The sequence below is a fragment of the Bos taurus genome, chromosome 4 (genome assembly GCF_002263795.3).
Source record: "Bos taurus isolate L1 Dominette 01449 registration number 42190680 breed Hereford chromosome 4, ARS-UCD2.0, whole genome shotgun sequence".
Lineage (NCBI taxonomy): Eukaryota > Metazoa > Chordata > Mammalia > Artiodactyla > Bovidae > Bos > Bos taurus.
This window is the reverse complement of record NC_037331.1, coordinates 15534962-15552489: the sequence shown is the minus strand read 5'-3', so window position 1 is coordinate 15552489 and position 17528 is coordinate 15534962. Positions and strand designations below refer to the sequence as shown.

General features: G+C 39.9%; 1 protein-coding gene across 2 annotated transcripts in view; it reads left to right on the top strand.

The window, feature by feature from the left end:
* The window catches only part of COL28A1 (collagen type XXVIII alpha 1 chain), a 181519-nt gene that overhangs the window by 54553 nt on the left and 109438 nt on the right, over positions 1-17528 (top strand). For both annotated transcript variants that reach the window (XM_024990989.2, XM_024990987.2), the window contains exons 14-18: positions 2027-2095; positions 4859-4927; positions 9307-9375; positions 13997-14065; positions 16585-16653. In XM_024990989.2, coding sequence (XP_024846757.1) covers positions 2027-2095; positions 4859-4927; positions 9307-9375; positions 13997-14065; positions 16585-16653 — 345 coding nt within the window. The remainder of the gene's footprint in view (positions 1-2026; positions 2096-4858; positions 4928-9306; positions 9376-13996; positions 14066-16584; positions 16654-17528) is intronic.

Below are 17528 nucleotides of genomic sequence, written 5' to 3'. Positions count from 1 at the left end.
GTGCTTACTCTATGTGGCATGCGTCTCCACATTGCTTAACATAGACCATACTCTGAGACTACTTAATTTGTAAAAACTTCATGAAAGGACTTTCTTAGCAATTGAAGGATCCAGGGAAAACAATTTTGATAGTGATAGCAAGCAGATATTTATTGAGTGCTTAATATGTAAGAGCTTTACATCTCTCTGATCTAGTCCTTATATTAATATGTGTGGTTGAGGTAGATACTATTGTTACCACTATTCTGATGAGAATGCTGAACTTAGAGAGATGGAATTATTTAAGATCACACTGTTGATATGTAGCAAGAGGTGGCTTGAACATCAGTCCAAATGACTCCCAAACCTGCTTTTAGTTTATTATGTAAGACTGTAAACTCTATGAGACAAGGAGTGGGGCTGTCTGCTGTTTTCAGACACTAGCACAGTGACTTGCACCTACCAGGCATTTGATAAACATTCGTTGAATGAATGGGGAAAAATTTTGAATGAGCTGGAAAAAGACTCCTTTGCATTCCATGAAAATTGGGTTATTTTCATTTGAGGAAGAGGAATAACCTGTTAATATTTTTTTATACAGTGTGTAATATTAGCTAGGGCTTCTCTGTCTAGTTTGCAATCTAATTTTCACACCATATTTCTTTTTCTCCTAGTTAATTGCTCTAACATTAGATTACTCTGTCATGGATATTAGGACTTTGATTAAGCCCTTGGATGGTTAAAAGCTAGTTTTCCCATAAGTACAGCAATTTAAATTGAGTTAAATGCTAGTTTTTTACTTTAATTAAAGCCTTTACTAAATTGGCTATGCATAAATACTAAAGAAGGCTGTCTTTTATAAGATACGATTTTAAGGAAAGCCCCAAAAAATTAGATATGGGGTACAATTAGTTTTCTCTCTCACAAATCTGTAGTTGTGATTGGCCACTGATGTGCATAATGCTGGATCCTAGTTCAGCTCCAAGGCTGAGTAGAAAACATCTCTTAAATCACCCTAGATTACTGTAGACTGAGCCCCAAGATCACTCAGAGTGTCTACAGGGGGGAACCTCCTTTGGGGCTCTGGGCAACTCCGTCTTGTACCATCATAGATTTACTTCCCTGCCAAGAGAGTCCTAATTATCTTTCTATGCCTACTAGAGGAAAAGCTCCAGTTCATGCATCTGCCATTCTTGTTATTAGTCTCCTTTCTACTTTTTTTTTTTTTTTGCCTTCTGGTCAAGAAGAAAGAGAGAACAAATTTATAATCTTTTAAAATTCCTGGTTTAAGTGAATATTTTGTTGTTGTCTTTTTCAACTAGCATCTGCCCGTTCATCCGTTTCAAACCCTGAGACTGCACTGTTTTTCTTTCCTTATGTGAGAAGTCCTCACCTTACTGAGTGTCTTTCTGAGCAAGAGTCACACGGACTTAATTTTAATCATTGAGATCAAAAGTCTTGTTACCTCTTAAAAGATTCTATCAAGATTTCTATTTGCACATAAACCTCCAGGGGATTCAACAAGTTCCAGAAAGAATTCAAGTCTGAACCCAAATTTATCAGGATGGAAATTAAAACAGCATGTAAACAGAATTCAGTGCTTTAAAACAGCTGTGTGGTGATTCCTTCCCCTGGTGCCTAATTAAATTATTTCATCACTTTGCATCCTTTTTTGGGCCACACAGTCCTAGATTTTTAGCCTTTCCTCATAGGATTGATTTCCTCATCCTTATTCTGAAGTATCACTTCACTTCCATTTTCTGCCAATTTGAGAACATCAGAATGGAACATATTATGCTAATCAAATAGAACAAGTATTTAATACAATGAGAATATTATTCTTCACAACCATATGATTCTACTTATCAGCATGGTATGTACTAGGAGGATCGAGTCTCACTAATCATGTGAATAGGACTATATCATTGCATGCCCCTGTGAACTGAAATGTGACCATTATCTTTCTTCCTCTCTCCTCCCTGCCCTCTCCTCTCTCCTATTTTCTCTGTCTCTCCTTTTGCTCCTCACTCTCTTGTATCCTAACCAGGGTCCCCGCGGGCCTGAGGGACCACCAGGAGAGAGAGGCTTACCAGGAGAAGGACTTCCAGGGCCAAAGGTAACAGCACCTTCTACATGGAGGAGAAATGCCTCTATTGCATGATCATGAATTATAAATTCAAAAACGGTGTCCTAGCCAACTATCTCAGGTCAAGTATTTTCCTGATCATCTTCACCCTATTAAGTGAATTTGTATGTAAATTTTCCCTTAACATGAAGCTATAGTGACATTTGCAATTATAAACAAGTAATTGCAAGGCTGCTGCTTCATACAGTTACTGCATATGAAATTAGAAAATCTCTTAAAGTCATTCATAGTCATTAAAACCACAGGGATAAATAGCATCTTTATGCCCAGAAATTGTTATTGAGCATAGCTATATACCAAGTTTTGGAGAAGGAAATGGCAACCCACTCCAGTATTCTTACCTGGAGAATTCCATGGACAGAGGAGCCTGGTGGGCTGTGGTCCATGGGGTCTCAAAGAGTCGGACACGACTGAGCGACTAACACACACACGACATACCAAGTTTTACCCACAACTTTGTTCTGTGAAACAGACAAGAAACAATCTAATAAACCAATTTATCACACTATTGCCATTAATATAAGAAAGGTAACGTGGGTGGATGGAGGGAATCGAATTTGCCTTACTACCAGAAGGAGCAAAATGTTACGCAAGAACTACCTCTCACCTGGCAACTGAGGTGTTAACTGTTTGCACCGCCTCCCACATGTAATTCTTGTAGCTCAAGTTCCTCTAGACCAGGGCTTGCAAACTTTCTGTAAAGAACCAGACAGTAACTATTTCAGACTTTGTGAGCCATGTGCTTTCTGTTGCAACCACTTAGCTTCTGTTGCTAAAGCATGAAGGCAACCCTAAACAATGGGTGATCTTGGCTGTGCTTCAGTAAAGCTGTATCTACAAAAAAGCATGCAGTGGGCTGGGGTTGGACAATGGGTTGCTGATCCCTGGTCTAGACTCTTTACCCATAATATATGGCTCACTTGCTAAAGGCCACACAGGAAATGATTTTCTGAGACCCTTTGTGCAGCAACAACAGAATTTCAGGGTAGGTAAGGTCCCTGGGTTGGGAAGATCCCCCGGAGAAGGGAACGGCTACCCACTCCAGTACTCTGGCCTGGAGAATTCCATACAATCCATGGGGGTCGCAAAGAGTCGGACATGGCTGGGCAACTTTCAATAGACTGAAAGTGAACGTTCACAAGGATAAATTGGGGGTCCTCTTTCCTCCTTTCCTAAAATGTTTCCCCCAGACATACAAGCATGCACACACACTACCCCGAGAAGCGTGTGCTGTTTTCTAAGTGTTTAAGACCTTCCACTTCATTCAGTCGAGTCACTGAGATCTGACCTTCTCAGTACGGTCTTACATTCTAAAATTGCTTCTCATTTTCAGCCTCTTCCACCATGATCAATATTCAATTATCTATGAGAAACCTAAATCTCCACTGAAGGGAAATCAGTTAGCTAAAACAAATATATCACACGAAGTTGTGAGTGACTGCTGGGCTGAATTTTAAAAGAAGCCCTTGTTAACCAACACATTTTAATTTGTTATAGTAAATGGAAATAATATGTTGGAAAAGGGGATATTACTAATGCCCTCGCCTAATCAAAATATCATCACAAGAAGGCAGAGGTCAGCAATTTGGCACCACATTTCAGAAAGTTTTATCATACATAATTTAATTTTTTTGGCACACAGTAAATTTCTAATTATGTATAGCCCAAACAACCTGGAAAATTCAAACAGCCAGAATTATTTCTCCTTATAATCTGTGGGGTTTAAAGAAATAAATAAATGAGAACAGAGTAAATAAAACACTGAGAAGCATATTTCAGGGCACGTTTTACTGGCAGTTTCAACGGCATGGTATAATGTTACATTCCTTCATAATAACCCATAGCACTGCATTGCCCTCTGACTCATCAAAGAAAGAACTCTTTATATTCAGTGTTGTTTTAGGATTGACTGTACACAGATGTACTTTGTGGTAACAATCAGAACCCATTAGACAGAATTCTTCACTCCTCAACTAGCAAGACCAATGGGAGTTCTCTGTATGTACTTCGTGGGGCTACTTTGCAATGACATGGGGCTTAAGTGAATAAATAATGACTACAGAAAGACATAAAGGTATATTTTCCTAGGTTTCTTGCAAATGTTCTTTGATTTTACTCTTGGTTCAAATGAATTTATGAAATGTGTGCTATTTCTGATCAATTCTGTGGTTTGTTTTTCATACAAATGACAAAGTGTTACGACTGCATTGACATGACATCACAACCAGAGTGATTCACGTAGGCCATGTGGCTCTAGAAGCAGACCCCAAAAGATTTTCCACAAATTCTTTTAAAACTAAGTTTTCAATAAATGTTTATAAATTTTGGTATAAAACACTTAATAAATAATTCCATCTTAGCAAATGTTATTTCACATACTGAGAGACAGATTTTCATTATGTAATGGATACAGTTACAGAAATGGTAAAGAAACAGAAGACTGATTCAGTTGGTTGTAATACATGATTGATCTCCCACTTTCAGGTATTTCTGATTATATTAGGAATGGGGCTCTTTTCCCACTTCAGTGATGCTGTGTAAATTTTCTGCTTGAACAGATTCTTTTATATTTATGAAATGTTAATGCTATTTTTTTTTTTTTTCAGTTTACAAATCTTGGAGTTAGAATTACCCATTTGTAGTTAGCAGTGAATTTTGATGGTTTGAATGCTTTACCTGTTTTAAAATCCTGAATTTTATTACTGCATTGATAGCTCTCCCATATACTTTCAGGGTGAAAAAGGTTCTCAAGGAGCAATTGGCCCACAAGGAGAAGCGGGCCCATCAATAAAAGGGGACAAGGTATTGCATATAGGGTGGATAACAGAAAATATGCCAATAAAATGACTTTTTATTGTTCCTTATGTATGTATATTTATGAACTATGTACAACCTGACAACCATACCACACAGGTATCCAGTTAACTACAAACGTTTTAAAGACGGGTAGGAAGGGAAAGCTGCCAGAGAAGGAAGGGATATAAGAAATGTGTGAAAACACAGACAGCAATTAGTTTGGAGTCCTACATATACGTCAATATCTAAACACATCATTGTATTAGAATAACAATTGACATGGATGATTATCTTGGGTGTTGTATTTCTACTCGAATTACTTATTTCTTTTGTTTACTATTTACTGGTAGCTGTCTCTTCTGGGTATCTGTATTTAAGTAGCAGAGACAGTAGTAAATGTTGAACTATACAAATTTCAGACATCATACAATTCTTGGTTCAAATAGTTGAGCTCTGGTGGTGTAACTCCAGTTCCAAATACACAAAAATACGTAAGATGCTCTTTCATTCTTTGGAGTAGTGACTACTGAGTACAACATAAATGCTGTGTTATAAGTTCAGTAAATTAACTTTTCCAGGTATTGACATGGTCTTTGTGGTTTCATATCTGGAGCTCATGCAAAGAAGACACTGAAATATCAGGACAGTGTCACCTAGTAACTACAACGCTTTTATCTGATGTTCATTCCCTTTCCCTTCTCCTTTCTTCTTTCCCTACTCTTTTATATTCTGGGATTCAAGTGATTAGATAAACACTTCTGTGATAAGGACTCTCAAAAATACACTATTTTACAGAACAAGGAAGTAGCTTTACTACAGATATTTAAATGTAATGTAATTCCCCAAAGAGGTCTGTTATATGAGTTGCTGAACATTTGCAGAACAGTGATTATGAGTTGAGTTCGGAGCTGGAGGGAGAGGACTTGAATCTATCAGTTGTGTGACTGGGAGTTGAAAATAGTAAAATGTTAGTTGCTCATGTCTGACTCCTTGTGACCCCAGAGACTGCAGCCAGGCTCCTCTGTCTATGGACTTCTCCAGGCAAGAATACTGCAGTGGGTAGCCATTTCCTTCTCCAGGGGGGTCTTCCCAACTTAACCTCATCTGGAAAATGGGGGTGCTTACTTTCAGAGGGTTTCTGTGAGGATTAAATGAGATAAAGCATGAAAAGCATTTGGCACAATGAATGCCTCATGATAAGCAATCAAGTTCTGAATCAGAATAACCCAGCTTTGAATTAAAACTCGAGTCCATTACCTGTTTCCTTCTATGGACATTTATTTAGACTAGGGCTTGACACAAAGTGAACCACTAAGAAGCATATGCCAGGGCCTGTCTTCATGACAGGTTCAGGTTTTTAATATTATATAAATTATGATCTAATCATGTGCTTTTGTTCACAAAAGCATATTTATTTAGCCCAGGCATTGGCAAACTATAGGGTGGGCTGCCTGTTTTTGTAAATAAAGTATTCAGCAGACACACCTATTCATTTAACTACTGTCTGGCTGCTTTTGTACTACTGAAGCAGCATTCACTGGTTTTGCAAGAGACCTTATTATGACTCTCAAGCATAAAATATTTACTATCCAACTGTTCAAGAAAAAGTTTGCAGATCCTGATGTAGTCTAAATGCAGTTGACATTAAAATAAGTGTATTGGGCTTCCCTGGTGGCTCAGTGGTAAAGAATCCACCTGTCAATGTGGGAGACACAGGTTTGATTCCTGATCTGGGAAGATCCCATATGCTGCAGAGCAGCTAAGCCCGTGTGCCACAACTATTGAGCCTGTGCTCTAGAGCCCGGGAACCGCAACCACAAGAGAAGCCACTGCAGTGAGATGCCATGCACTGCAACGAAGAGCAGCCCCTGCTTGCGGCAATAGAGAAAACACATACAAAGCAATGAAGACCCAGCACAAATATAAATAAATAAATAAAGCATATTTATCCATGTTGCCTAGTCCAGTGGTCAACTCTTGGTTGTCAATTTACTTGGCCTATCAGTAGCATCATCTGCTAGGATCCTCACCTTCTTGAAAGAATATCTTCACCTGATCCCTCTGGCTGTATACTTTTCGGTCTCCACTGCTGGTTTTTCATCTCTCTGACCTCTAATACTTGGAGCACCCAAAGGGCTCAGTCCTTGAACCTTCTCTCTTCTCTTTCTACTTGAAAACTCACCCAGTCTTGACTTCAAATACCATCTATATCGTGAGAGCTCCCAAATTGACATCTCCAGCTCACACCCCTCTGACCTACTTGATATCTCTGCCTGAATGTTTATTTTAGGTATCTCAAACTTAACACGTCCCAAACTGAGCTACTGGTATTACACCCTTCCCCAGCCTTGCTTCATCTCAGTCTTTTCCCTCTCAATAAGTGACAAGTATGCTTTCCCAAGTATGTTATCTGGTCCCATCACTTCATGGGAAATAGATGGGGAAACAGTGAGAGACTTTATTTTGGGGGGCTCCAAAATCACTGCGGATGGTGATTGCAGCCATGAAATTAAAAGACGCTTACTCCTTTGAAGGAAAGTTATGACCAACCTAGATAGCATATTCAAAAGCAGAGACTTTACTTTGTCAACAAAGGTCCATCTAGTCAAGGCTATGGTTTTTCCAGTGGTCATGTATGGATGTGAGAGTTGGACTGTGAAGAAAGCTGAGTGCCAAAGAATTGATGCTTTTGAACTATGGTGTTGGAGAAGACTCTTGAGTGTCCCTTGGACTACAAGGAGGTCCAACCAGTCCATCCTAAAGGAGATCAGTCCTGGGTGTTCATTGGAAGGAGTGATGCTAAAGCTGAAACTCCAATACTCTGGCCACCTCATGTGAAGAGCTGACTCATTTGATAAGACCCTGATGTTGGGAAAGATTGAAGGCAGGAGGAGAAGGGGACAACAGAGGATGAGATGGTTAGATGGCATCACTGACTCAATGGACATGAGTTTGTGTGAACTCCGGGAGTTGGTGATGGACAGGGAGGCCTGGCGTGCTGCGGTTCATGGGGTTGCAGAGTCAGACAAGACTGAGTGACTGAACTGAACTGATGTTTTCCCACAAACCTCAAAGATATCCTCGATCTATAGCAAATCGTGATGGCTTTACTTGCAAAATCTATCTAGGATCTGAGCACTCCCCACCACCTTCACTCAACAGCCTGGTCCAGGCCACAGTCATCTCTCATACGGACATCTCTTCCGTTTGTTCTCAATGTGGCTTGCAGAGTGAACGTTTGAAGACTAAGCCAGATCTTTTACTCCTCTGCTCAAATCCTCTAGTGGCTCCTCAGCTCACGTAGAGAAAAGCCAAAGCCCTCACAATGGCCTAAAAGACCCTATCAGTTGCTCTGCCTGAGCCCACTGACACACATCCCTGACTTCATCTTCCACTGCTTTCCCTCATGCTCACCAGCTCCAGCCACATTGTCTCCTTGCTGTTTCTGGAATGTTCTAGGCATCTTCCTTGCATGGATGTTTGCTTTGCCTGGAATGCTTCTCCTCCAAGTTTCTACCTGGTTTACCCCTCTCATCAGTGAGACCATCCTGAATCACCTTTCCCCAGATTGCAGCTATCTCTCCATTCCTCCATTTATTTTTCTCTTTAGCGTGTACCATCATTCAGCATACTATTATTTCTTCTGTCTTGTTTATTATCTTCTGTGTTCCCCAAGAAAATGAAAGATCTATGAGGAAAGAGAGTTTTGTCTGTTTTGGTCACTGCTATTTCCCCATGTTGGAGCAATTCCTAGCACACAATAAACACTAAACAAATATTTGTGGAAATACACAGAGAAAGGATGAATGATATTGTTCTCACTGATAACTCTCACTTTATTTCTCAAAATTATTCATGGAATAAGAAGGTGAAGTTCTTTCATTTTGCTGCACTTACCTTAGATAATTTCTTAAGTTTTAAAATGTTTTTAAAAAGTTTAAAATTTTTGTTAAGATTTGGAGGAAAAAGGTATTTAGAAATTTAAAAAATATTATTCTTTAATTCCTTTCTCAAATACTGATCTTCTTACATCCTATGAATTTTATATGTTTTAAATATTTAAATATTTCTATGATCTTAACAAGAAGTGTTTGTGTCATTATAAAAACAATTTTTGAATTTTTGGTTTCTCTATGGAAAAATGATTGATGAATATAAGCTGGTGCAAACATACACCATTTTTGACCAAATAGCGAAAACATTATTCACTATTTTGGCAAATTTGAACCATACACTATTTAAAAGCAATGGTGTTTTGTAACTTTCCATGTTGAACTTCTTTATGGTTTAAAAGATAGACTTTAATCCATCATATTGCAAGATTAGCAAAGTGTGAAAGAATGAGGTTAGCTGTATTCTTAAATTTCTGGCTTATTTCTACACAGGGGGATATGGGACCTGTGGGACCCCAAGGACTGATGGGCATCCCTGGAATTGGGAGTCAAGGGGAACAGGTAATTGCTGCTTTCTCTCTTTCCCTTTCATACAGAACATTCTGGCCTAAACCTGGTGTTCACTGAAGGCCAGTCCGGCAAACAGCTATAAGTACATTTGATAGTGGAATTGCAATGGTGTTGGCTCAGATGGTAAAGCATCTGTCTACAATGAGGGAGACCTGGGTTCGATCCCTGGGTCAGGAAGATTCCCTGGAGAAGGAAATGGCAACCCACTCCAGTACTCTTGCCTAGAAAATCCCATGGATGGAGGAGCCTGGTGCAGGCTACTGCCCATGGGGTCGCAAAGAGTTGGACACGACTGAGCGACTTCACTTTCACTTTCATCCAAACAGGTATGTAGGAAGGGATAAGATGGTTCCAGAAGATTCTAGTTTTGAGAACTTACAAAGACTTAAAAAATAAATGGTGTGTTTCTTGGTGCTGTGACTGTTAACATTAAAGCCAATTTACAGGATGAGGGTTTTGGAGCTTTTAGTTTCCCAAGGGAAACGAAATATTTTATTTACCTGGTGGGTTGTGTTTGCTTTTCCCCTTGAATCTTTATGACTGATGAAATCCCATTCTGTTCTGACACCAGTAGAGTAGTGTTTCCCATTTTCTAGCCACATAGCAATCTAGAGAAAAAAAAAAAAAAAAAAACCTAAACAAGGCCCAGCATTAGAGGCACTCACTTTACTGAAGGGGCACCATTCCTGAATAGAAGCAAACCACAGAGCAGGTTTATAAATGACTCTTGGTCCCTCTTGGTCAGAAGAAAGGAAAGATCTGTGAGGCTGTCTCTGAATTTATGGCTGGAACCTCTTCCAAATTCTTCTGATTATAACTTTTCAAAAAGCGAGGCAATTTTGTTTAACTGAAATAATATGAATATAACATTACTGTCTACCTATATGATCTCATTTAATCAAAGTGACCAACAAATCCAAATTTATTTTGAATGTCCTCTTGTGTAGAAAGTGGCAAAAAGTTTAAAATTTATGATTACGGTTTAAATTATTCCATTGCCTAGTGAACAAATAGTACTTCCTTTATCTAGGATGGGTGGCTCAAACTGTAAAGAATCTGCCTACAATGTGGGAGACCCAGGTTTTATCCCTGGATTGGGAAGATCTCCTGAAGAACAGAATGGCTACCCACTCCAGTATTCTTGCCTGGAGAATTTCATGAATAGAGGAACCTGGTGGACTACAGTCCATGGGGTTGCCGAGTTGGACACGACTGAACAACTAACACTTATCTAGAATAGGGAGAGAAGGATAAAAAAGGAGATAATTGAGAATATCATTATTGACATAAATTCTTGAGTTTATTTTTAATTATATGCTAATTAATCAGTATTTTTTGTTGTTAATTCGAGCAACAGCCAAGTTGGATATTACTCCTTTTTCTGTTTCCTTCCCCTTGGTAGCGGTCCTAGTATAATACATCAGGAGGATTAAGGTGCAGGAGAAGCCAAGATGAATCTGTATATAAATATTTAGATAATAATTAAGAGCTGTTGTTTTTGGACTACATAAGGATCATGGTTTGACTATGCCACCAGGCATTCTCCAGCTTTGTCGTTTTCTTTGCTAGTTTCAGCAAGCTCCTGATCCTGGAAGTGACCATGCTGTTACATCCTGGGTTTTGTGCTGTTCCTGGTGCTGAGTCACCATTGTGGGGCTGAAAATGAGGTTCAAAGAAAGCCAAGTCTTTTCAGATGCTGTTTCTCAGTGGAAGTTGTTCTACAGCTTGAAAAGATAAAAAAAAAAAAAAAACCAACACACCTCTTTGACTTCTGCTTTCTCAGCCTCTTCTTTTCTTGTTCAAGAGTAAAAACCTTTCAAGGTGTATGTGACCATATGGAGCTGACTCCTACTGGGTAGGAAATTGAATGCAATATGTCATTTGTAAACTGAAAAAGAAAAAAACTTGTTTACCCTTTTAAGACAAGGGATTTATATTCTATTTAAATTTAACCTCTTCACAGGCGGTTACCCATTTTTCTTCTTATCCTTACTATAACATGCTTACCCATTGAATTACTGTTATTGTTAAATCTTCTCACTTTTCTTATAGACATTAATTTTCCCACTCATCTGTTTCTGAGGGAACTTCTGTTTCCAGTAACATGTTTACAATCTCTCTCAAGTGGCCTCTGCAGATTTTCATTAAATATTTAGAGGCTTTACTACTTCAAATATCTTATAAAATAAAGTGAAATATAAGTAACCACATATACATGTGTACATGCCTATATGCACATATCTTTTTAATTTTTTGGATCCTAACGTGGTACTTGTAGACTGTTGTAAAAGTCAGGAAGGATTCCCTTCTTATAATGGTTCAATGCCTGGAAAATCCCATGGATGGAGGAGCCTGGTAGGCTGCAGTCCATGGGGTCGCTGAGAGTCAGACACGACTGAGCGACTTCACTTTCACTTTTCACTTTCATGCATTGGAGAAGGAAATGGCAACCCACTCCAGTGTTCTTGCCTGGAGAATCCCAGGAACAGGGCAGCCTGGTGGGCTGCTATCTATGGGGTCACACAGAGTCGGACACGACTGAAGTGACTTAGCATAGCATAGCATAAATCCTGAACCTTAGCTTCCTTAAATTGTTCAAAGTGCTTCATCTTCATTAACCTGAGAAAAAGGGAATGATATCTGTACTTAAAAAATGAACAAGCAGATGTATCATCTAGCTGGAGAAAATAGGATCACATTTGTCATAAAATTATCATGTATTTGCAGCCATTTTTTACATAATCGTGACCTGTGGGGGATAAATAAAACAAAGTCTTAGTTTTTCTTTCATCATCCCTTTAAATTTTTTATCAATGGGGAAAGTTTTTTCTTTTTCCTACCACAGAAAAAATATTGCCATCAGGCTACAGACTTTCCTATCACTTTTAGGTAACAGTAAGTTATAGGATCACCTCTAGGGGTTTCCACGGTGGCTCAGGGGTAAAAGAATGTGCCTCCAATGAAGGAGATGTGGCAGGAGCTGCGGGTTCGACCCCTAGGTCAGGAAGATTCCCTGATGAAGGAAATGACTAACCAATCCAGTATTCTTGCCTGGAAAATCCCATGGACAGAGGAGACTGGTGGGTTACAGTCCTTGGGGTCCCCAAAGAGTCAGACATGACTGAGTGACTAAACATACATAGGATTACCTCTAAATTTCAAGTCAGTTTTAATTGTGTAATACAAACTATTTAGTCAACGTATCAATTTTCCTTTTAATCTTCATTCATTTTGTATGAGCTTGTGGTCCATGGGATAGAATGTACTTCTGATCCCTCCCAGGCTGAATCAAGGATGGGAGGATGGGAGCAGGCGGGAAGGGCATGGAGGTTCTTTCTTGGCTGGTCTATTGTCAGATGGCTTTGGGTCTTCTGGTCTTGACAGATGTTTGATGCTGACATTTTTCCCGGTGGGGTTCCTGCACTGCCACTCCTGGGACACCGACAAAGGACTTTCTTCCTCCAGCTGTTTCTCCCCATCAGCCTCTGCTTTTCTGGGAATATATTTACTCTATATGGACTCTCTCAGCTGGAGTTCCATTATTCTTCCAGGTCCTCTTGGACAGAAATCAAAGCAGTTCCAGGCCAACTCCAGGAATCTAGAGTACATCTGGTCCACAGGAAAAAAAACTCGCATGGCCTTTGCACTGACAAGCTCTGGATGCACGGGCTTACCCCACCCAGCCCTCTCTTGGCTATCACAGCATATTTTAGCTTTCTTCGGAACGAGTCAGACACTGGTCCATGGTGTTCCAAAAACTAAAATCAAGGTCTCCCAGAGGTTTCACTGATGTTCCCTTTCTATAATGTGGCAAACTTCTCCCCATTTTCTTCAAAGAAAACACTTTAGGAGACTTTTCTCTGGAGAAGACCTTATTAAATCCCATATCTTCTCCTTTTTTATACCCACAGTGTGGATGAGAGGCAAGTATTAGAACATTCTTCAGTTTTGTGTTTGCAGGCTTTTGCTTCTTAGAGCCTAGGTCAAATTTTCAATTTCACATCCTGATAGATATCCCTTGGTACAGCTAGGATACAGGTTTGCCTGTATGTAACTGAGAAGTGAAATAGGTTAATAAGATGAAACTGTATTTCTCCTGTTTAAAACTCCAAGCTGGTGTGTTTCCTCTGTTCATTAAGGTCTTCAGAGGTTCTGGCTTCTTCATTCGTGTTAGTCTGACATTCCAAAAGTGCTTTCCCCATCCACCTGATCCAGGATAGGCAGGCTCCGTGTCGTCACTTCAGCAAGGGGGAGGGGAACAGGGATGGAGCGCTATATCCTTCCTTCAGCATGAAATTGCACAAATCCCCTCATTCACATCCCATTGGACAGAATCCAAGCAATACCTGCTGCAACAGGGATTAGGAAAGGTGGTTTTTACTCTAAGCAGAAATGCAGGCCAGTTAAAATTACTCTTACTATGGAAAAATGGTAGAATTGCATATTGTGGTTCCCCTCGCAGCCTCAGCCACCCATTCAATAAGTATTAATTGAGTACAAGTAATCAACTATGGGATGTGAACTGAACTTTTACTTCGGAGGATTTGAAACTTCTCTTGTTTAAATTCCTTCTTAATTTCACTAATATTATTCTTCAAATTTTATTTTAAAGGGAATCCAAGGTCCCATTGGCCCACCTGGTCCACAAGGGCCCCCAGGACAAGGCTCACCTGGTCCCAAGGTAACCTTCTAAATGAGAGAAGAGTTTAATCTATTTTCTAACTGTTGTTTTCTGGTCAGTGGCCAGTGCATTTGGAAGGCAGCAGAGGGGATGAACTTCAAAACCAGAGATCTCTATTTAATGCAAAATGCTACTGATATTCCTAATGGTCTAGAGAATGTAATGTGCATTCTTTATGCTCTTAGCAGCTTTCACATTTGTCCCTTGGCATCTGCTGGAAGGTTGATTTTAGGATTCCCACTCCCTTCCCCATATCAAAATCTTAGGATGCTCCAGTCCCTTAATCTAGTCATATCTCCCTGTATTTAAAAAATCATCTCCAGATAACTTCTAATACCAAATACATTGTAAATATTACAAAGCGTTTAGTTGCTGGCATGTGGCAAATTCAGGTTTTGCTTTTGGAACTTTTTGGAATTTCTTTCCTGAGTATTTTCCAACCAAGGTTGGTTAAATTGTAGCAGAGTCCAAGCTCATACCACTTGCTGCATGAAGGGCCAGTAAGTCGAGAGGCACAGTGTTGGGGAGAGGAAAAACAACTTTTTTCAGAAAGCCAACAAACTGAGAAGATGGTGTGCTAATGTTCTAAAGAACCATCCTAATTTGGGATAGAAACCAAGCTTCTTTGTTGCTAGGGAAGGGGGAAGCTGGAAAGGGTTAAGATCAAGAAGAGAAGGATGACCACAGTGAGGGCCCAAGGAGGGTTGTGATAACATTTTGTTCTTGGTTAGTTGACCTGAGTCTGGTCCTGATGTTCCTATAAATCTTGACAAGACAATCGTTATTTTTGTTCATACTTTCTTATCTCCTCATGTGAGGTAAGTTTGCATAACCTGTAATCTGCAAGCAGAACCCCTTTAGTAATTAACAAGTCTACATGCAGACCTGAGCAGAGGTTCATGACTCAGCGATTAAAGCAGCAGAACAGATAGGTACAATATGGAGTCAGAGATGCTAAGCTTCTACAAACAAAAGGCAGGTGGTGGAGGCAGATCTTAGTTCTTAAAGAACAACTCAGAGATATCCATCAGATTGTTATGCCAGTCCCTAAGACTTAAAGTTCCTAAAGAGAAGGAACTGCTTTATCCCTGAACTATTGTCAGTACTTTTCTTGTTTAACTGGTTTTCCTTTGTTTCTGCATTCCTTCTCTTCCCTAACTAGTAACTGCCTGTGCCTGCTCTTTGGAACTCTGGCCCAGGAGACTCAAGTCTATCTACAAACAAGAAGTAGGGGAAATGGAGGAGCTTTTGAACCCAGGAGGGGTCCACAGGGTCCTGCTCAGTTTCAATCCCCCCGTTTCTTTGATACTTCTTAACCCTAATGGGAACAGCGCAGACAAGAAAGGGAATAATAAAGTTTTGGATAGAGAGGTTAATCACAAACTCATCAGAGGGACTTAATTTTATGGGGACTCTTTCAAATCCACAAATGTGGAACCGGTGGCTACCGAGGAGGCAGACTATACTTCCACATCTCAATTTATTGTTTTTATTACTTTTACTTGTGAGACCTTATTCAAGCAACTCAAGCAGTAATATCAGTAGAGGTTACTGTGGGTTGGCTAGTTTTTATTCTCACCAATGATCACACAGTAGGTCCGACAACCAAAATATTTAAAGATACGGAGTCAGAAATACCTAGCCAATAAAAGTTTTCTATGAACTTGGAGGCAATTTATGTTCTAATTTAGAAGATAAATTATTATCCTTATTTATCCTTTGGGGAGAAGCATGACACTGTTTAACCAGCTGTCCTTAATGTTGCTTCAAAGAATCACTAAGCATTATTAAATCAACACTTCTCTGAGCGTTTCCCTTGTGGCTCCCCTGGTGGCTCAGCTGGTAAAGAATCCGCCTGCAATGTGGTAGACCTGAGTTCAATCCCTGGGTTGGGAAGATCCCCTGGAGAAGGGAAAGGCTACCCACTCCAGTATTCTGGCCTGGAGAATCCATGGACTGTATAGTCCATGGGGTCGCAAAGAGTCGGACACGACTGAGTGACTTTCACTTCACTTCTCTGAGAGTACCTTCCTTTCAGTAGATTCCTTCGAGAGTCCCCTGTGAGAAGTAGCTCAATAGAATACAGTTACTGTCCTTGAAATTTCTGATTTGAGCTCAATGGTGAAAGCTCAGGTTGTTCTCTCTGGTTACGATACTGCTTTGGATCAGCGGTAATCTTGGTTTCTCATGTGTCAATTATAGTTGCTGTGGATTGTAACTGCTCCTCTTTTTCACGTGCCCTTCCTGGGGACTCAAAGTCAATTTTGAGTATTATACACAGCCTGTCTTTTAAATCAGACCATATATACATATATATGTACATATATCTATTTGCCTGAAATATATCTATATTTGAATAGATAAATGCATATATACACATATGTGAATGGAGTATATGAAACTCAGTTTTATCTTATTTTGCTGATATGTTTTGCTCTTAGGAGATCAAAGGTAAGGTATGTGTTATTTTTATTTTGGTGCTAGAGTCAAATACTCTTCAAATACTCTTTCCTCACTAGGGAGAAGTTGGCCAGATGGGCCCTACAGGCCCTAGAGGACCAGTGGGGCTCGGAGTACAAGGTCCAAAGGTGAGTTGTCTAAGCTGCTGCTGCTGCTGCTGCTAAGTCGCTTCAGTCGTGTCCGACTCTGTGCGACCCCTTAGACGGCAGCCCACCAGGCTCCCCCGTCCCCGCGATTCTCCAGGCAAGAACACTGGAGTGGGTTGCCATGTCCTTCTCCAGTGCATGACAGTGAAAAGGGAAAGTGAAGTCGCTCAGTTGTGTCCGACTCTTAGCGACCCCATGGACTGCAGCCCACCAGGCTCCTCCGTCCATGGGATTTTCCAGGCAAGAGTACTGGAGTGGGGTGCCATTGCCTTCTCCTGTCTAAGCTAGTTGGAGGAATTTATGTCATATTATGTAAAGCTTCATTTATATCCAGAGGAGAATATTTATTCAGAAGAGAGTCTCATGCTTAACTCATATGGTTTAAGAAGAACCAAAACATTAGTTTATTTTAATGATGACTGTGTTTCTATTATTAATTAATTAGCGTTAGAGGTCCTCTTTCACCTCTTTCAGAGTGATTCTTTAAGAACATTGTTGCCTGCCATATTATAAAAGTTTAGTAGAATTTCACTAAAGCTTACTTCCCTTCTCTTGTTTTGTGGCTGGCTCCTCCTCATCCTTCAGGTCTCAGCTCAAAAGATACTTTCTTAAAATTCATTTACTAAACCTAAAGTATGTCTACCCCACTACTGTTACCCAGTTATTTAAAAGCACACTGTTTGTTCCCCTTGATTTTATCACTTAACTTGCATGTTTTTTGAATTACTCTTCATTGTACTACACCCTCTAGAAACACGCTGCCCTCTAGAAACGGCAGGCACTTGCCACATGGAGTTACTGAATACTTGACATGTGGCTGGTATGAACTAAGAGTTTGCTACAAAGGTACTATACAC